This window comes from Aplidium turbinatum, chromosome 3 (genome assembly GCF_918807975.1).
Source record: "Aplidium turbinatum chromosome 3, kaAplTurb1.1, whole genome shotgun sequence".
NCBI lineage: Eukaryota > Metazoa > Chordata > Ascidiacea > Aplousobranchia > Polyclinidae > Aplidium > Aplidium turbinatum.
In genome coordinates, this window is record NC_137474.1 from 6,010,591 (window position 1) to 6,032,434 (window position 21,844).

General features: G+C 36.9%; 1 protein-coding gene across 1 annotated transcript; it reads left to right on the forward strand.

The window, feature by feature from the left end:
- The first annotated feature begins 226 nt into the window (after positions 1–226).
- LOC145766123 (lysosomal amino acid transporter 1 homolog) lies at positions 227–12,674 on the forward strand. The gene is made up of 8 exons (XM_082577779.1): positions 227–435; positions 3,490–3,583; positions 3,785–3,911; positions 4,348–4,547; positions 4,731–4,817; positions 5,512–5,592; positions 6,787–6,891; positions 7,377–12,674. The coding sequence occupies exons 1-8, from the start codon at positions 227–229 to the stop codon at positions 7,506–7,508; spliced, it is 1,035 nt and encodes a 344-aa protein (XP_082433905.1). The 3' UTR covers positions 7,509–12,674.
- Positions 12,675–21,844: the final 9,170 nt, after the last annotated feature.

The window sequence follows — 21,844 nt, forward strand, 5'->3', positions numbered from 1 at the left end:
ATCTGGGTGTATTTTATTAAGGTTGAGTAGGCAATGGCTAAAATGTACAGTAATGCAAAGCTGATTTGTATTGGACTGCTTATTATAGTTATGCTATGTTTTATGCCACAGGTCTAAGTGACAAGTTGTTTTTTTTCCAAGGAATAGAGTACCGGTATATCATTAAATTTAGTTATCTGTCAAGATTAGAAGCTGCCTGATGTTTTTCCTAAGGCCATGGGCTGGTATGTTGAGACAAGATTATCTTCTTAGCTTGGGTGTAGCTGGACTTGCAAATTCCTCTAACAACATCACGAGCAATTCCACATGTTCACAACCAGATCCAATTTATTGGGTTCTTCGTTTTTTTGATGAGTGTCTTTACAACTCCAAAGAAGAAATTGGATTCATTCTAGGCTTGGTGTCCATTTTATGTTGGATATGCGCATACTTGCCGTAAGTTTTACATATCTAACTTGAAAAAAAGCAAAGAGTGTGTTTGTAAATTTTTTTGTTGAATGTTGTGACTGTAGCTTAAGCTATTCCTACATAGATATTAAAAGGGGTGCAACCTAGTTCGTACCTTGAACCATTCGTACAGTCAGTTCGTACCCTGAAAAGATTGAGAGAAAAAATTAAAAAAAGCCGAAGTTGCTGATCGCAGTTTAATAACACAACGCCGAAGTCGCTGATCGGAGTTTCCCCAAACAATTTGAAACAAACTCGAGGGTTAGGGTTAGCAGAAGCGGCAGAAAAATGTTTGCGGAAACTGCGATCAGCGAGGGTTAGGGTTAGAGCATAGATTACTCTATGGTTAAAGTTAGGGTAAGCCATGGATCACTGAATTAGATTTTTAATTCTTATTTTTAATTTTGATTAATTTCTAATTCCGTGATCCATGGGTAAGCGGAAACTGCGATCAGCGAGGGTTAGGGTTAGAGCATAGATTACTCTATGGTTAGGGTAAAGGTTAGCGGAAACTGCGGAAAAATGTTTGCGGAAACTGCGATCAGCGAGGGTTAGAGTTAGAGCATAGATTACTCTATGGTTAGAATTAGGGTAAGGGTTAGCAAAAACTGTGGAAAAATGTTTGCGGAAACTGCGATCAGCGAAGGTTAGGGTTAGAACATAGATTACTCTATGGTTAGGCTTAGCGGAAACTGCTAAAAAATGTTTGCGGAAACTGCGATCAGCGGACTTCGGCTTTGAGCTAATTTTTCTCACGATTTTTTCAGGTGGAAAATTTTTAAATGATTGCGGAAACTGCGATCAGCGACTTTGGCTTTTTTAATTTTTTCTCTCGATCCTTTCAAGGTACGAACTGTTCATGGTACGAACTAGGTTGCATCCCATTAAAAGATTGCATGAGTATATAGCCTACTGCAGTGGTTCCCAACTCGTTTTTAAGGCGACCCATTTAAAAAAAAAATTCAGTTTGGTAAAATCTTGCGACCCAAGCAAATTGTCTTAATATTTTAAAAGCCATACAAGATTGTGTTGCAAACAAACAGCACCACAAAAGCAGTAACTTTTTCCGAAAATAATATGTTTATCAAATCACTAATGAGATAGCTGTGCTGGCTTGCTGTCAGTTAGTTTTTGAAATCGAGGCGTTATTTTGCTTAGGCATAGCCGCATATCGGCTTTAACTTCCAGCCGGTTTCGCTGTTCAGTTTTCAGTTCACACATGGCACTAAATCCAATCTTACAAAGCCAAGTTGTTGCAAATGGAATCTGTTTTTGAATCCCTAATTGTGAAACTGTGGGATACACTTTGTACATGGAAGCCCAAAAGTGGATGTTTGCAGAATCTTTGGGGTATTTGTTATTGAAGGACGCAAAAGAAATATGGTTTGCTACTTCTGTCGTTATGTCCATAAACTGTTTTGCAACATGGATGGAAAGTTGAGGCAGATCTTTTCCAACAAATGGATCAATTACCCAATCATTCTGGTTATTAAGTAGTAGAGATTCTTCATAGTAGTGCACAAACTTTTTGGCAAACTGTTCCAGGTGTCTAATTATATCGTTTGCCTAATATCAATTTCATTGCCACAGATATATTGCGTTAGCTGAGGAAATATATCGTACTCATCTCTGGTGACATATCTTTTCCAGAATATGAGTTTTTTGTGTTAAGTAGAAACTTTTGCGGCGCGATCAATCATCGTAAAACCGTTGCCTTGCATATATAAATTTAGAGAATTCAGAGAGTCAAAAATATCGGCAAGGTAAGCAACTTTTGCCTTGAAATCTTCTTGCAAAAACTTTTCGGCTAATCTCACACAGTTCTGTTGCCTCAGGAAGATAGCAATCTCCTCTCACAAATTACAAACTCGCTTCAGGACATGACCTCGTGACAACTATCGCACTTTTGTGTGCAACAGCAATGCTTGATAATAATCAGAATCCACAAAGACGATACAAATGCCGATTTAGTGGACTTGTTTTGATTAAGTTTACACACTTCACATCATTCAACACTTCGTGCAGCTCTTGAAACAGCTTTTTTGCAGCAAAGGCCTCTCTGTGGAGAAAGCAATAAGTCCATACAGCACTTGGGGCTTTGTCTTTGATGCGTTTTACCACACCAGGCTATGCGTATGGTCCAACGTGTGGAAAACTTTGTCATAGTTTGTCCGACATAGCGTTCGTGACATATAGTGCACGTTACAATATATATCCCGTTACTTTGTCAAGTTAATTTATGTTTGAGACTGAAATTTTTGTTGGGTTTACATTTAATAATAATAATAACAATAATAAAAGCGAAAATTGTTAAGACTTTTTGCACTACGATCATGCTACAAAGCTTTCCGATGTCTCGACATGAAACGCTTCATGACTTGTATTTATATTTTCCAGTTTTGTGATCGATCTCTTCACGTTTTAATTTTTTTTATTGTTATTTTTTTCGCCCAAGATACAATATGCCTGAAAAACAAGCGACCCAAAAAAATTATCAGGCGACCCAACTTTGGGTCGCGACTCATGAGTTGGGAACCACTGACATGCTGCACCGCACAGACTGTTGCTGGTAGATTTGATCTGAGTTATTGGTCTGTTAGGTTTGATCTAAGAATTCTGGGTTGTTTTTTCGTTGACACTTTTCGTGCAGTTGTCCAAAATGACTTGAAAAAATTCGGTCATTTTTTATTTATTTTGGTCATTTTTTCTGATAAAAATATTCCCTTTCACGTAGCTGATACAACATATATTTTTTTCAAACATTTTGACCGAATTGACTATATATTTTTTTGGACATTTTGACCGAATTGACTATATTTTTTTCGGACATTTGCTAAAAAATCGGTCAATGGCCGATAAATGACCGAAAAAAAAAAAAAACAGGTCTAAGATGCATGATTTGCTCATTGTGTGACATGGCAAAATCACTGCTTATGGACAACGTTATTTTTTTTGGTATATTTTAATGATTATTTTTATCTGAGTTTTTACTTGTGTATATATAAGTTTTATGGTAATTTAATTGCTTGTAATGCATTTCAGGCAACTGATTGAAAATTACAAAAACGGCAATGTCGAAGAAAGCCTGTCATTTCTATTCATCCTTTTTTGGTTATTAGGAGATTCCAGTAATTTGGTACGAATACAAATGCTTTATTGTATGTTAGTTGAACTATCTAATGCACTTTGTACAATTTTTTAACTAGTTATAGAACATTGCAGACTAACAAGTTCTACACTACGCAAAAGAAAATATTAATGGTTGTAAAATAACTACGTGATGTAGTTGAATGGTTAGTTCAATCTCATTGATTTCTTACAATTACAATAATTGTAGATTGGCTGCCTGTTGACGCATCAGTTTCCTTTTCAAACTTACACAGCTGTGTATTACGTATTCATTGACCTGGTTGCACTAGTCCAATTTCTTTATTACAAGTTCAAGCATCGTAAGCAGCGGCATGGTATGTTGTTTTAACACTTTCAGTTCAACGCTAATTAGTAATTTCATGATACAAAAGACATGTTTGCACTGTTTTGGATATATAGGCCACCTTTAAAGTGTTGGAGTATTTATACAATAAAAATAAAATCAGCAAAAATATTAAATGTAAAATTTCTGATAGAATTATTAGCATTGCAAGAAAATTGTTTTTTGTGGTAAAAATGTGTTTGGCTTTTTGCTTCTATTTAATTAAATATTAAACTGCACTGTAGAAATTTTACTAACCAAAAGAAGAATATCAGGATTTTGACAACTGTAATCTGTATAATAACACATTACTAAGCTTGTTTCACTGAATAAATAATAATTTTTTTATATTATAAATTTACCACATAATTTACATGTCAAAATTACCACTCAGCAACGCATCATTTGCAACACAACAACATTTACAGGGACTCCATTCATTGTCATAGACGGTGATGCGCCTCCTCAAACGACATCCAATCAAGTATTGTGCTGCCTATGTCTTGGAGTGCTTGTGCCATTGGTACTAACCAAGTTCAATCTACCTGCTGCCAACACTTACACCACAGAACAAAGATTGGGAAGAAAACTGTTGGAATCTTCAAAAGGCCCTCCGTTTTTTGTATGGGTAAGGATTTGGATGATCGTTTTTTTGTCAATGTGACTCAATTTTTTTTTACATTAAGGTATGTTTAGACATAATTTGGTTTTCAAGTAGCTCCTAAATAATAATTTCATAATATAAGTTTCCTGTTATTAAAGTGCTGTATACGAGAATGAATTAACTATAAATTATGTTGTCATGTTTCAGAATGCAGAAAGTATTACTGGCCAGGCAATCGGGTACCTGTCTTCCTTGCTTTATCTCTTATCTCGTTTACCTCAAATATACAAGAACGTAAGTGGACACAATCATTTATTTTCTCTTAAGTAGGTCATGTTGCATAATAAGCTAAGTCACCAACCCCCAGTTGTACATGTCCCTAGACTAGTTATTTTGATAAACAAGGCATTCAGTTATTGCTTATTTAACCACAATCAGCAATGTAGCACTAGTTTGCTGACCTAAGGGTTGCTTAGGTGTGCAACTTTATTAATAGATTTTATGGCTTTCATGGCGTTTTTGCTGACTGTCATTTTGTGACAGCCAAAGAAAGGCAATTGTTGCATAATTAATTCAGGTATGTTTAATTATCACAATCAATCACATTATTTTATTTAAAGAAGAAATTTAGTATGTGTCAATATATTCTTGTAGACTTAGCAAAATTGTGAACTAATCCTAAAATGAAGAGCCTAAAATGTAGATATTAAACTCATGTTCAGCAAACGTTTCGAAAACTATATTGTCTTTATCTTCAGTGCTATAAATGTACATGTATACCTACTGCTGAGCATGAGTTCAGTATCTACATTTTGAAAATCTGAACTCTTTATTTTTTGATTAGATTAACCAGGTGTTCCTACATAGAACTAAACTGAAATTTTGAACCACTAGCAAAATCCTTCTTTTTAATATAAAAAAAGACGTTTGAATCAATGTGAAAAGTAGGAATTTTGCTGGCTGGTAAGTGCTGTACATGTGTTTGCAGCATAAAAGAGGATGCACGGAAGGGGTTTCGCCTGTGATGTTCGCACTAGCCCTGGTCGCAAATCTTCTCTATAGTTTATCTGTAAGTTTTAGTTGATGACGTGTCTAAAGATTTTGTTATTGTTTTGCATTCACGTCTTTTCTAATCCTATTATGATGTCTTTATTTCTTTGTATGCACCTCTAAGCTATTAACAAACCTCGTGGCAGACTAGGAAACTCATATTGTAATTAAACGATTATTTTACTCAACGAAATATTTCATTGCGTTTACAGTGGTTTTTGATCTTTTTTGTGAACCAGCCGCATTGGTTTAGAACAGTGGTTCTCAAACTTTTTACAGTCTAAGCGCACTTACAATACTACAAATAATTCTGGGCACACTTTATATAAAAATGCACTAAAATGTCATAATTAAGTCAATATGTAAGAGTAAATTTTTCTAAAAAAAAAGATATTTACATCAACGAAATTTATTCTTAACTATAAAATCCGCATTACAGTTATTTACTACTATACTTCATTAGTGACTACCTACAGTACACTACTATTAACATCTCTACCACCTTTTCTATGAACACTAACTCAGCAACTAGCAATTTCTTTCTGCTTTACAATTACAGTCTGAATCTACTCTAACAGCAAAAAACACACATAGACAATTGCTATTGTGAGCAACAATAGACAATTGCTATTGTGAGCAACAAATACAAGTTTTACCGAATGTCTGCGACCGTGCCTGAAATTATCGTAATAATGATGTTAAACGGAAGGAGCAGATAAGAATATTGATCTAATATGGTAACTATTCTTTTTGTTTTTCTTATTAGAATACTTTTTTAGGAATGCTGTTGGGCACACCTAGATAACCTCTGGGGCGCACCAGTGCGCCCGGGCACACCGTTTGAGAACCACTGGTTTAGAAGCATTGTCTTGCATTCAATTTCAATCCACAGTTTCTCTACAATGTACTATAAAGTGAATTAAACTGTACATTAAAAAAAAAAAAATCACCGTTAAAGTTGTTGAAGGAATTTTTAAAACAGTTTTACAAGTTTTTGAATCGCAATTTGAATTTACTTTGACATTGCTGCTAATGGTTGTATCTACAGCAAACTTGTTCCAACTCGGTTCAAAACAATTCTGAATCATTCTCTCCAAACTTGATAAAAATTCTTTTTTACAGACTTTTATTTGACGTTGAGACCTGTTTTGATCATAGATGTTGAAAGGGTTCATGTCAGGCTTATGTTCAAATTCATTAATATTCGTTTTAGATCCTGCTTCAAGACCCTGCTCCAGGTGAATCCATGGGACAATTTTTAGTTCTCCATCTGCCCTGGTTGATAGGATCTCTGGGAACTCTTTTTCTAGATGGCACTGTATCCTTCTTAAACGATTTATTTTATCAGTTTTGTTTTAAACCCAGCCAGTAAAATTGGTTCTTTATCACATAAATTCAATGCATGCAGCTGATAATCTTCTATACTTTTGGCTGAAAAGCTTGTGTGTTATTCTACAATCTAAACAATGGAGAGTTCAAATTCATCCTTGTGTCCGCACTTTTCCTAGCAATTGTTTGTGTGGCAGAGAACTGCGAGCGTTTGCACAGGACGTTCAATAGGGCGCCGGTTCGACACCGCTCAAGAGCATGCGATGCTTTCTTAGGTATGGTGTGCGTGAAGATGGACGCGGATATTTAGTTTTCTTGTCTTAACTTCCACTTAACCTAATGTTCACTTAAGTCATCATATCTTCTAATCCTCTGAATCATTCCGCCATTTTAAAAGTTTGTGAGAAGTTAACTTGAAATGAAAGTTTTACAGCGTTTACAAATGGTGGTTTTCTTAACCGTTTTCCTCATCAGATTATGTGCCAGGTGATATATTCCAGCAAACGATGCAAGAAGTACAGGAACATCCCTGTGGATAACATGGTTGGAGAAGAGGACGCAGTAGATCAAAGGGATGATAACGATGATGATCTTCTCGTCGTGTGAGAAAAAAGACATAGATCTGAACTGTGTTTTCTTTTTTTACGTACATTTTACAAGCTATTCTTAGCGTCAGTTGTGGGGTTTTAAGGCAGCTTTAGTTGTCCAGGTAATACGGCTTACAGCTTTTACGTGTGGCAACGTAAAAACTACAAAAAAAAAAACTTATAGCTGTTAACTCTCGTAGAATATAGACGGAATTAGTTAACTTTGCTGTTTTATCTGGTAGTGTTTTTTGTAGCACTTCGTTTACAATCTACCTCGGTTTTTCCTAACTAAAACTTATAGCTGTTTTTCTTTGTGATAAAGACTCTTTCCATTGTTTTATACGCGGAAAAGGGCGGGCAGTGTTTAGTTTGTGTTTTTTGCTGTTGATAGATTAAAATTTTAGCCTTATTGGTAGTTTTGAAAGTGCTATCTAATATCCTTAATACGATAATGATCTGTCTCCCATATTTTATGATGAGTGTGTACGTATATACACAAGAAAAAGTCGTCGTATGAGCCGAGCCGAAAGTCTATCCTCTTACCACCTTCCATCTTGGCAATGCTATCAGGACTACACTGATAGGCTACTTGGTTGCTGCCAGTTTTTGGTCTCATGGTCCAAGAAACGCAGACCTCTGGTCCAATAGGTGGACGTAGGATGATAGTACATGAGCTTTTCTTAGACGGCACAGCTAAAGGAGACTGTTCTTGTATACAATGTTAGGTGACGTGTGGTTTTATTTTGTATATTTCAGCCGATACACATATTTTAGGCATTATTGTTACATCCATACGACAATATGGATGTAACTTGGTCTTGTTTGTGTCTGATTTGAAAGGCAAAAGGAAACTAGAGATTTCCCATTTGTCGCTTTACAATCTGAATGTCTTGTTTGCGTACAAAAGTGGTTGTGTTTTGTTTTAAATGTTGAGATTTTTCTGCGTTTTATTTCCGTGTCCAGACCCAGACAGCAAAATCCGTCATTTTAACATTCATTGAACGTCTGCAGACGATGAGATGGAATCAATGTAAAAATGGCAAATTTTGTTCTGGGGATCACCGTCTGTCATCAGAGCTAGAAAACGTTACCTTTTTTATCGCTGCTACATTTAGTGATGCAATTTTTTCTTGCAATGGTGCTGTCACAATGCTTTAAAACGTGGAGTGGTGTTATGTATGCCCGGTCAGAATAAAAATCAGAAAGTTTGTCCTAAACTTTTTAAACCCTTACTTTTCATTCCAGCCTTTTGCATTTTTTCTAAAATCAAGTGAAAATTACGGGTTTTATTTTTTCTTTACTTTAGTACCGTCTGCAACTTTTTTTTGTTCAGTCAAAACACCAACCAAGCTCAAAGTTGCACCAAAGCAACACATCAGCTGCTGCAATAACAACACTACCTTCTGCCTGGTTATTTTATGTAGTTAATACTACGCAGATTTACCTGCAAACGAAATGATGCAAATTCGTTTTCAATCATTTTAAAAGTATTGTTTTTTTGATTTATTTTCTGGGTGCGTCAACTGATTGTACATAATAAATATATGTTGCCAGGCTACGTTCTACGCTAGCATCATCCATTTGTCCCATCTTTAGTGGGCTGATTCGGCTGTTTCTCCCCACTAGCAAGGGTCGGCCAGTTTTTACGCAATATACAGTTCCTTTTGCCCTGCTTTCCGGTTGTTAGATTTTTTCTCAGTTTCCGGTAGACTCTTTAACATAGGACAGTTTTCCATGCGAATCAGCTGATTTTAGTCCTGTGACTCAGCACGTGATATTCCGATCTTCTCCGATCTTCTCGATCCGATCTTCTCCAAACATTTTTGATACAAAGAAAATTAAGTGAATGTATCGCCACAGCAGCGTGGCCTAATGGGTTAGGGCAAGGGAATAGTCATTTCGATTGCGTAGGTTCGATTCCCACCCTCTGCTAATGTTCTTTTTTCTTCTTCAACTGAACTGAGTGCAAGAAGGATCTAAAAGACTGTAATCAATTGAGTTTATAAGGTTACAATCATAATGGCGTGAGTTACATGACTGCAAACAGCTGATTCACGAGGAAACCTGTCCTACGTTAAAGTGCCTACCTCAGTTTCCTTGCAGACTGCAGTGTACTCTGTACTGTAGAAAACGCTTTTTTGTTTTTTATAGTAACGGTTTTAACCGTAACTCTCAAGCAGCTTGTGCTGCTAGGGAACATTTTATGTTGTCCGTCCAAGCATTCCGATGAAGTAACTGACTCGTGCTTCTAGTTAACAAGTTACTAGTTTTTCAAGCACTAACGACGTTGAAACGATGTAAGAATAACAACTTTAGATTTCTGGGTTCGTGTAATGAGCAAAAACTCGTGGTTTAATTGTACTGCATTTTCTTTTCACGTATGTTGGCATTTATCCAGTGGGCTTCAGGCTGCAGTCTGTGCATGTTTCGAGTAATAATTTTTTTAATGTTGATTGTTCCAAGTAAAGCAACAGATGCACATAATTTACACTCTTTTGTTTTCTGAGATTGTGCAGAGTGTTAACTGCAGGGACCCGCTGGTCTTTCGAAACACAAAGAACATTTCTGCCCACTTGACAAATTCCTCACAGATTTTACTAACTTGGTGTGACAACTGACAACTGCTGCAAAATATGTAGTTGTAAACAACACAGTTCTCAGAAAAAAAACTAGCTTTTTATATCGATTGAACGTCTGCAGACATTGAATCGATGTCAAAAGAACTCAAGCTTTTGTCCAGCTCTTTCTATGCCAGCTTTCTCTCATGAGCGGGCTTCAAAGTGGCGCAATCAGGAAATCAGTTTTGTTTACATTCATTCAATGTCTGGAAATGTCATCAGCTGGTTATGAACCGGCTGGGCAACAGATCATAAAATGGACTTTGCCCGAGGGTTCATTCAGTCGTCCACGATTCAGTCCACTCCGTTTGAACCAATTACGTAATGGTGAACTGGAATTTACAACAAAGAGCGTTTGATCCTTTTCATGTTTTCCGCATGTAAATTATTTTCGAGTTTGTTTGGACAGGGTGGCTTGTTTTTCTTTGTTTGCAGCTGCAAAGCATCCTACAACGTTAAATCAAAGTTTAAAGATGGTGATTAACTTAGTCATTTATTTTACACTTGATTTTTGAAACGCCTGACGCGCCACAATATGGAATGCACATTTTGCATACAAAACCTGTAGTTTTCGATTATCTTGCATAAATTTGACATAATAATGTTTGAATCAGCTTATTGTATCTATGCGATCGGTACAGTTTACTGAGCACATGCACACCTAAACTTGTTTTTTTTGTGTCTTACGTATTGAGGCTTGTAGAAAGTTTTTTCTAGCTTGATGGCAGTTTTGTATAAACGTCATGCGTAAGTTGTGTATAGTGCACTTTTTACGTGTGTTTGTTGCTAAAATTACTCAATTTTCTGTGAAGTTGAGCCGCAAAAGTTTCTTTCTTAGAATTGTATCTTCGCATCTTGCACTCCTCGTCAGCGGATCAGTTTTTTTTTGCTTTAATTCGACGTCTGCTGGTGTTGATACAACGTTAAACGGAATGATTTTCTGGCTGAAAACGAACCCTGTCATTTTGGGCAGCGCAAGGCGTGCGTACATTTTCACTTTAAATTTCTGGATCAAATTTGGCCAAAATTTCTACGTCTGCATACGATCAATTAATGCAAAAAACTGCCAGGTGCCAGTCGTGATACTTTCATCACATTCACACACAAAAATCGTTTCGTTTGATGCTTAGATGCGATACACGCATGCACAGAAAAGGTAGTACCGAAAACCTTACACTGTAGCCCCTATACCGTTGTATTGGTGACGTAACTTCCATTTGTGCAAAAAATTACTTCGTAATTCTTTGTGCTATGAGTTGACAAATTGCTCGGACCATTCGGAATCCAGCTAACAAATTATCCTTTCACGTTGTTTAAACGTATACGAATGTGGTCATGTGCCATTTCTTCAGAAGTGTTTGAGCTGCGTCAGACACCAAAATCCGTTACTTTTACATTGATTCAAAGTCTGGAGACGTTGAATCAATGTAAAAATAACGGATTTTGCTCTCTGGGGTGATGAAGCAGCTAATCCATCAAAGCAGCGAGTTGAAGATGATATCATCAGTACGGACACCGCACCTAAAAGTGTTCTGATTTTTTGCTGCAGAATTTACAGGTGTAAAAAGGACATCCGCTAACTCGGAGTGATTTGGTCGAAACAAAATTTTATGATAAAGCTTTGGTAGAGAGTTTGCTTTGTTGAACTATAGACAGACAAAACAAAGTAACTTTAACGGGTTTAACATGTTTTATTACAAAGAGATATAACATAAAAAAGCGACCCAAACGTTACTTAAATTTGTATATTGCAGATAAAGGAATTCCTGATGAGGACACACGTATGTGTCGAAAACGTTTGAGTTGATTTTTTTAAATTATGTTAATATCTCTTTGTAATAAAACATGTTAAACCTGCTAAAATTACTTTGTTTTGTTTGTCCATGGTTCAACAAAACTTTATTTTAAAAAAATCGTTTAGGAGCTTTATTTCCAAGCGAATATGTAACGAAACGAAATTTTGTTGTTTTGTACAGCCCTGGTAACAGCATATAGATCTTAAAAGTCTTCATTTCTGTAAAGATATTCATTCTGAAAAATACTTTCAGCTCAAAAATTCCACGTTTTCGTTTTCAACGTTGTTGTTTGTCACGTGTCTGTTCAATGTTTGTTGTCCCAGTGTGTTTGGCCCTCCTTGTAAATAGCCTTGTATGAAAGCAATTTCGCCAGATTTTGCTTTTAATGAATGATTCCGCAAATAGAACTTCCTTTCTCGTTGAATATGAAATAGTGTACGCAGCCACACGGTAGGCTACGTCCCAGACAGAAAAAAAATCAATCATTTTTTTGCATTAATTCAACATTTGCAGACCTTGAATCAATGGAAAAGTGATGGATTTTGCTGTCTGGCTTACATGCCTTATAGAATAACCTAATGATTGTGATATGTTCCATGTTGCCATTTTTGCAATACTTTAGTATTTGGCAACGCTGAAGTACTGTGAACAGGACAGTTTTTGTTTGTTTGGAGTGGCACGATATATACAGTGCTTGGTAACACTCAAACAAGCAAGAGTGCTGCTGTAATGCGTGTTGACTTTCACACAATAAACGATGAACATATTGCGGTTTGTGGTTGCATTTTTTGTTTTTACCTGGGGGCACCATTTTAGTAATATTTTAACACTAAATTTCATCGCATAATTTTCGGTTTTCTGAAGCCAAATGCTCAGTTTCAGAAAACTTCTGCTGTTACTCTGTCAAACTGCTTTCTGAGTATCACAAGATGAAATTCGCGAGGAACGTATCGTCCAAGAACTGGCATCGTTCGGTGTAAAACGTTGATGCAGCACTAAGGTATATTTTCAGGAAGCACTAGTTGCAAATCTGGACAGAAGCAACGTCTGTTCGAGTGCTGCAAAGCGAAATACTCTGCTCAAAAATTGGTCGAGATCAACGATAGAACAAGACCTTGCGTGATGCTCTTGGCTGCGGCCGTGTAACCCACGACGCAGATTCACTATGCCAATTTTATGTCTGATGACGTGGAGGCAGTAGCCTACCTGGTCTCTTTCTTCAGGCGAACCTATAGCCAGAAAGACAGTTATGTCATTTCCTTGAAAGGCACAGAAGAGGTAAAACCATGCCACAAGACTTTCTAGCTACAAATTTATCTTTAAATGTTTGCAAAGGATATGCTGCCTATGACAAAGCAAGTTGATTAGCGCTACGATAACTTAGTTGGTTAGGGCATGTGAATTTAACTCTCGGGATGTGCGCTTGAGCATCGCATTCTAAGGACTGCTCTTCCCATCAACAAACGTAAACTTCACTCTGTCAATCTCGGCAACCGGCCCTGCGTCAAAAGCCTCTGCTACCAGGAATATCCTATCAAGGCTTTATCAGTCGGAGGATAAAGATTCAAAACCAACCAAACACAGCAGCCGATGATATATTTTGCATTGCTAAACGTAGGCTATAGCTTCGGAGACATTTTCATTGCGAGCTGTATGCTTGTCATCTGAAAAAATATGTGTCGGAAGATGGCGCTCACAAACTTTTTTACAAATAGGACATCTGTAACAATATATTTCGTTTTGTCGCAAAATTTGTTGTCTCAAATTTTGTTTAGAATCATGTTTCTTTGTGAAGAAGTTAGATTTGAAATGAAAAAAGTTTCGCGTAAACTCGAAACAAACAAGATTATTCGTACACAAAAAGCACATTACAATGTAAAGACGTAAGTGGGTAACTTTGAGGTAGCCTACCCTTCAAAGATTTAGGTGACAAATGCTTGACAGAAACTTTTGTTTTTGGTTTAAATGTCGTATTTTAAAAGAAGCTATTTGGAAAAAGTTAAATGCAACATAAAAGAAATCAAGACGCTTATCATAACAAAAAGACATGAACTTTGATACTCCCGTAAACCTAACTAGACGCATACTCGATTCATCATTAATAATTTACACACTCCTGCTTCACATTTTCTTCTTTTATCGCGATCTTTCGTTTTTTTCAAGTTTTAACCTTTCGCGTGTCTTTTTATGTTGAAGCCTAATTAGTAATTATATCCATGCTCTTGGTTGTTGGTTTCTCTCTGTCATCAAAATGACCTTATCACAGGGATGTAGCCTTGGGCGATTGGGAGAGCAATTTCTTGTTTCACCCTCCGTCCACGAAACGGATGAGAAAGTCTGCTTGTTTTAGATGACCGGCCGGCGTTGAATGGTAGCCGAAACACCGGCTGCTCTTTGGTAGCTTTTTGGTGTATTCCGCGAAACACGCTAATGATAAATAGATATAGGCTACTCTAGTCTCGACCCTTCAAGCTCAAAGATGACGACAATTTTCTAAAAGTATTGGTTATCATATGCAAGGACGTTGAGAGGAATTCCGGCACTGTAGGCCTACCAATGAGATTCTCGTGCCCTAACTTCAGACAATTCTAAGAAACACGCATTATCCAACAAATACAAGGTGTTTTTTTGAAGTTTCCAGGCCCTTTGGAATGGTTAGGGGCGTTTAAAATCATCTCGGGCCCGGGTTGAAAAATACCCTCAAGATCCCCTGTCAACGCTACCGATCATATACATACTTCCAAATGCGGCCTGATTTGTCACGGTTTTCAAATTGTTAATAAAAGTTTGCCTGACATCTTCTTTTGACAGTGACAGATGCTATCTACCATGGCGATTCAAACAAAACTACAGTCAAAAGAGGAAAATTTAAATATTTCGGAGACACAATACCGCAAAACTGTCCATAAAACTCATTAATAGAAGGGAAAGTAAATGGTACAAGAAACAAAGGTAGACCAAGAAACCCGACTCCGGCTCCTAAATATCCAAAACTCCGACTCCTGTACGCCCCCAATTCATGACTCCTTTGATCTAGCGTGCGCCCATATAAGCGAGCAAAATCAGGCAACTCACTGGACATAATTAACCTTAGTTCAGATTCCAGTTTGCTATCTAGCAATCGGGTTCGGTACTTATTCTTAAGTGATCGTATACTATTCTTAATGTTTAAGTATCCGCATTTAACAGTCAAAGCGGTTTCACCAATGCACGGCATCATACAGTAACTTGAAATTTAATGTCGGCAAAACGTGGAAGGTCGCAGATTATGCACCTCTGGTCAAACGTGAGCTACTACGCAGACTTTAGTTTCGTATTTAAAATAGCATAAAAGGCTCAAAGTGAAGATTTATGCTCGAAACAGCAATTGTAAGAGGTTACATATATGAGCCATAATTGAGTTTGGAAAAAGGTGAAAGATAGGTCATTGTCACCAACCTCCAACTTTAAAACTCTCATTTGTTGCTACTCTATCATGTACAAACAACGTTATTAAACATTGTAAGCACATCTAAAAAGAGACGAGTCAAAACCAAAAGTTAAAACATTATCTCCACCCTGCTATGACAATGTCGCAAAAAACAAACTATAGCCTATTCTACTGTACTGTAGTGACGAAATGTTTTTTTGAAAACAGAATATTTTTTTATTGATTTTTCTGCCTTGCAATAGCTTGAACGTGACTTTGCTTTGCCAAGTAGCCTATCTTGAAGGTTAGTCAACTCTGTTACATATGAAATCAGCTATGTTACACGCAAGAAATGAGAAAGCCGTCTATGCTATTTTTGTAGACCAAGGGTTCTTAACCAGAGGTGCACGCACCACTAAGGGGTGCAAGACCTGTGCCTAGGTGGTGCGGGGATGCTGAATTATCAAGGTTTGTTGTAATATGACGTAAGAAACAAAGTTGTTTTACCAGGTTTCAACAAAAATTTCGAACTGTAGGCGACTATTACTTTTCAGACAATCTGAGAAGGGGGTGCGAGAACTGGTTGGTAATTTCAAGGTGGTGCCGACAAGGCAAAAGGTTAAGAACCACTGTTTTAGACTAAGACAAAACATTTAAGCTATGGTAGCCTGAGCTTTTGGCAGATAGATTACCCCGTTTTGAAAAGACAATCAGTTTTAAGAAAACTTTTTATTACAAGACAGATTTGAACTCCACATGACCACCAAACAAGTGCACAAACTAGTTGTAGAAGTAGTCCTAGAGTAGGCCTATGCTGTTCATTAATACTAGAAATCGTTACAGTAAAAGTTATAAAACACAACGTATGTTGATACTCATGGATTAGATCAATGGTGTGTTTACAATTCAAGTATATTTTTTTTTTCTGATGCAAACTTGCAGAAAAGGAAACGGTAAACACTGTTCTAATTGCCACTTTAGAAGAAAAACTAGTTGCAAAAACTCAAGAAGAAAGCGAAAATTGAGGCATACTAAAAAGACTGAAAGCATGATCGTTACCAAGAAAACAAACTGTGCTCTAACTTGCAATAGCATTGATTTCAAATAAACCAATTAAACAAGTCAACTATTTTAAATACCTTGGATCGTTCATTACCAGGGATGGAGGAACCATTTTAAAAGTAGGTGGGCCCAGAGGCGCAGCAGTCAAAGTCAAATCCAACTTCTGGTGGGCGAAGCCCCCCAGACCCCCCATAAAATTGTTGCATTCCCAATATTTGAAATCGTTTACACTAGGAGTCGGCAACCTACGGCCCGCCAAGAAAAATCATCCGGCCCGCTGCTCCTTTACAAATTATAATAATATGTGGCCAGGCCAGTGGTTTATTACAGTATAATCGAATGGAAGAACAAGTACTTTTCATTAATCATTTTAGTAGGCCCACGTCTTTGATTTGCAGCGTTTACGGTTTCTGTTTGTATAAACAAAGAATTCAACATAAATCGCCATTATGATACAAAACATATTATTTTTTTCAAGTTAATGGATCAAACAAGGAACGGCAAAGTTAATCCACTCAAAAATAGCTTTAAAACAGCAAATTTCTCTATTACAAAGGAAAGGAAAACCAATGAATCAGAAAATTCTTTTGCTAGCTACAAGGTAGCACAATCAATAGCAAAAGCAAGAAATCGTACAGTGATGGAGAATTTGGGAAAAGGTGTAAGGTGATGTTATTGAACTCTGAAGACATATGTCCAGAGAAAAAAAAAAAACTACTGCAAGTTACTTTTCAGATATTGGCCTAAGTCTTTCAATAAGAACCGTAACTCGACAAAAGAAGAGATGTCGGAGAACGTAACATCTAGCAAAAAGTTATTGTATATCTACAGTTTTTCGCAATGGCAATAGATGAGAGCACAGACACGACAGATAAGCCTACAGCTCAGTTGGCAGTTTTGTGCGTGCAGTAAACAAAGATTTTGATGTGTTAAAAATTTGTTCAGTTGATTCCCGTCTAGGATATTACTAGCCGATATTCTGAAGGCATTAGGCTACGTCAAGCCTTGAAATCATGCCTCTGAATCTATCAAAACTGGTATTAATAGGCTACGCCCGCCAATACCATGTAAAGTTTGGCTTTGGCCCGCTGTTACAAAAAGGTTGCCGACCCCTAGTTTACACATTGCGTTTTCATAATTGCCTTTTATGCCAACAGGCAAAATTTTCTATTTTTGGGCCGGACTTGGTCAAAAAATGTACAAAATTGTTGAATTGCTCTATAGCGCTGTACAAAATGTGTCGATGTACACATAATAAAAAGGCAACAATACACACACAGTTATAATACCACCTGGGAGTAATAATATGCAGCATTATACAGTATATGTGCATATGTAATGATATCACTGTTCTAGCCATAGAGAGCATAGAGAATTATATTGATTGATAGGTTACTCCACCAGTCACACGCAACCACACCCACACGTGCTGCACATCAATAATGGACTCAACAGAAAAGTTTGAAGATTGGATTAGATATAATTAATCAAACTAGTGTGTATCAAATGAGTGAAATTTTTTTTTTAACTCCCCCTCTGATTTGCCGTTTTCGCTATCTTTTCAAAGAAATTTGGCTTTCAAAAGTGGGTGGGCCAGGCCCACCCAGAAAATAAAGTAGGTGGGCCCAGGCCCAGAGGCCCACGCGGTTCCTCCATCCCTGTTCATTACGAATGATGGAAAATCCAAAAAGAGATTAAAACAAGAACTGCTCAAGCGAAACAGGCTTTCCAAAACACTGCATATATTGGTCGAAACAAAAAGTTACAATTCACACCAAGGAAGGGTGTGTTAACGTGATAAATCTTTCCTATTTTGCTGTATGGATCTGAAACATGGACAGTAAGCAAACGAACGCAGAACGAAACGAAAAACATCATCAAGCAACAAACAAGTTTTTTTGGCCATTTCATGAGGAAGGAACTACAGTTTTAGCCTACAACACACAGCTTTTTGTGGAAAGATCAAAGGAAAACGAGCTCGTGGAAAACAGCGCCACATCTTTTCTCAATAACCTCAAGGATCATCTTCATGTTCCAACCACAACAATTCTTAATACAGAAATACTGAAAGAAACTATGCATGAACGCCTAAGCCTGGAACAGGCATGGTAGCCTACACAAAGAAGAAAGCACTCGAATTTGGCATCAACACAATTTTTCGTGCACCTTCGAGCATTTGTTTTCAAAACTGAGTTGGTGCCATGAGGGTAGTTTACTTTATTTTTGGTGCTTTTTTCTATGAAAGATTGTTTGCAGAAACAATCTGAAGAAATACCTTAAAAACTTTTTTAGCCTCTTTGTTTTTTTGCATTTGGCGTAGGCTAATCTCCTTTTATGGTTTTTCATGTTTTTTACTAATCTTACAAAACACCATTACACCAGTTCAGTGGCCGAGTGATTTTCCCTTCGGCTCTAGTGCTGGTAGATCTGAGATTGATTCCACAATAGGATCGAACCGAAGACTTTAAAAACGGGACCGATTGTGTTCTTCCTTGGATGATGCAGTGTGAATAAGTCTGGTAATAATGTGATGACATCGTACACCTGATATAAAATTAAAAATGAGCCCTGTCGCTAAAAGACCCTAGCAGTGGTGGAGGGACTATAAATAAAACCATAGTAGTATTATTAAAGATCATTTACATCAATCAAACGATTAGATAAAGAACGTGTCTTAAACAATAAAGAACGTGTCTTAAACAATGAGGCCAAATATTGACTGTTCCCATGGGCCATGGACCTCCCAGTGCAGTACGGTAAACATAGGGTAGTTGAAGGGTAGACACTGGGCCACGATGACGACCAATAAAAAATACTTGAAAGATCTTAATTTGCTTTGCAAAAAAGCGTAGTTAGTCTGTGTTGCAAATCTGAGAAAGTGGCGCAAAAATGAAGTGAATTTTCATGACAACAAAGTTCAAAAAAATTTTGTCATCCAATGAACTTAGCGCGCTTGCATCACACCCAGGTTTTACAATCTGTCCTCACTATGTCAGTATCTTCAATGCAAATTTTACCTTTATTCCTACAAAATTTTTTCGCCTTTACTTAATGTGGTGTTATTTTCGACCATTTTCAACCTGTTTACCACAATGTCTTGTTGAATTGTTGAACAAATTCTCACCCTTGGTGCAACAAAGCTGACTTCTTTTAAACTATTTTCAAATCAGAAAAAGAGTCGTGAAGTCAATGTAATTTTCATTGTTTTGTCAAGGTTGCTGATCTTTATATCTTTACTTTTTGCAAACGCTCCAATTTTCGAAAAAATACGACGGTTACAATGGTAGGGAGAATATTGGGTTTATGATAGGGGAAGGCGGGGCAAGTTGTGCAACGGGGCGAGCTGTGCAAGTCCCCGTTTGAAAGGAAATAAATAGCGTAATGAATCTTTAACGCCATTATTATATTTTACCTATAATGCCTTTGAAGCACGTGAATCGCAGTTATCAGATTTTTGGGCAGGTTAGGCTTGATCAACGATACAAGGTGTTTAGGCCTTAGGATCTAAATTCGGATGCAAACGAAATTTTGATATTTTGGATGCACAGTAGAATTAGTCAAACTTTAGCAGTAGGGGTCAGTAGACATATGATGTAGTTGTATTTTCGCAGGTAAAAATTTTTCGTACATTTGTTAGTTTTCTTGAATTTTTTTGTTCTTTAAAAAAAGTGTGAATGGGGCAAGTTGTGCAATTGATGACGGGGCAAGTTGTGCAACTGTTCCTGTAAACCGCCTTTGTTAATATACAAATGTTCTAGCCTATTAGCCATTTTTACATAGTTTCAAAGTCTTCCACGTGAATGAATGTAAAAAATGACTAGTGAATGAATGTAAAAATACCTGATTTGTTAAATTGTGTGTACTTTTGCTGGCCGTAATATGTTGCTCAACTTGCCCCTAGTCAAAACGAACGACTGTTGTTGCTCAACTTACCCCATGGTGCTACACAGCTTTCCCCGGAAAAATAATCCGGGGCAAGTTGTGTAATCGTTACTTAAACTTAAACACAGTGCAAAATAATAAATAAAACCAATCAGTTTTTGTCTAAAACCTTGGCTTATTAGCATGTTTTTGAATGCAATACTTGAGTCTTCGAAAAAGTTAGTGATATAAAAAAAAATTAGATTTAAAAAAAAAACCTGCTCAATTTGCCCGCCTTCCCCTACAAACTATCAAGGCAATTTAATTGCCAAATTATTGAATGCGACCATCAAATCACTACAAACACTTCTTTAACACCGTCAATTTACACAAATTCACAGTTTTAGTTAGAGTAGCAAAATAAGTTTCCGTCACGTCTTGATAAATTTATGAATTGTTTACACTGCTACTTTCCAGAATGACCTAACGCTTTTTCCTTCTAGTTTTTGAATCGAATCTACTAGTGTCTTCTGCAGTCTTGATCCATTTTGAAACCTGACAGTTGGCCCGGGCAGATAAGAAACAAAAAATTAACAAGTTGTATTTGTCAAGTAAATATTAGACCAGAAGCCTCCTAAAAAACAACATAATAAATTGCTGTCAATCAAACTTTATGTAAAGAACTAGTAGTGAAAGTAGAAGTAAAATATTCTTTACAATGTCCGTTTGTCCAGCAGCCAGCGTAAAACCAACTGGATGATTTAAAATCTTTCTACGTAGTGATTACGTCAAGTCGTAGAAGTTAACGTTTGCTTGTGCCTGAAGAGAATTGGCTGTATGGCTAAGCAGAAAGATTAGGCCAGGCAACCGAGCGACGAGGGATGAATGTAGAGAAATATGAAAGCTCTTTCATTGTTGATTTTGTGTTTCAAAGTAGAAAATTGAGTTTATTACGTTCAGTCATCAATATATAGCATTAAAATACATAATTAAACTATCAAAAGTGGTGAATAAACTCAGTTTCTTTTCTTACAGCGGTTTTATGTATTGATGTGTCGCTGAGAAAAAATACTAGAATGGAAACAGTTGTAGAACTATGGTGAGAAATTGATGAAACGCTGGCAAGCAGGCATTTTTCAATTTACAGTTTGTTCCCATGAGAACAATTTTCAAAAGCTTTTCTGTTACAAATTTTTATACCCGCCTCGACTTAAAATTGCAGACCGCAAGCTATGGATGAAGTTTTAAGTGCATAACTATAATAGCTGCATCCTGCTGGAAAGAACTTGCAGTAGCCTATATTTCTCAACATACAGTTAGGTATGTCACAAGAAAGCTGAAAACTAATTACTGGTAGGTTAGCAATGCCGTTGGTGATTGAAAACACCATGCTAACGTAGTATAGTCCAAATAGTATCATAGGCTAGACTAGTGCATGACATTTTTGTAACGTTAGAAAAGCAAGGTAGGCTATGTACAAAAAACTCCAAAAATAGTGATATGTTTCATGAGCAATTTTCCCAGTGCAACCACGATTTTATGAACGATGGAGTTTTCACCCCCAAACAACTTTTCATAACATACACCGCTTTATAAATCCACCCGTCAT

What these genes read in the sequence shown, in the direction of transcription:
- LOC145766123 (XM_082577779.1), top strand. Translation starts at nt 227, where the DNA reads ATGTTGAGACAAGATTATCTTCTTAGCTTGGGTGTAGCTGGACTTGCA. An exon ending in GCCCTCCGTTTTTTGTATGG is followed by an intron (nt 4,548 to 4,730) that starts GTAAGGATTTGG and finishes GTCATGTTTCAG; the next exon opens with AATGCAGAAAGTATTACTGG. An exon ending in ATCTTCTCTATAGTTTATCT is followed by an intron (nt 5,593 to 6,786) that starts GTAAGTTTTAGT and finishes TATTCGTTTTAG; the next exon opens with ATCCTGCTTCAAGACCCTGC.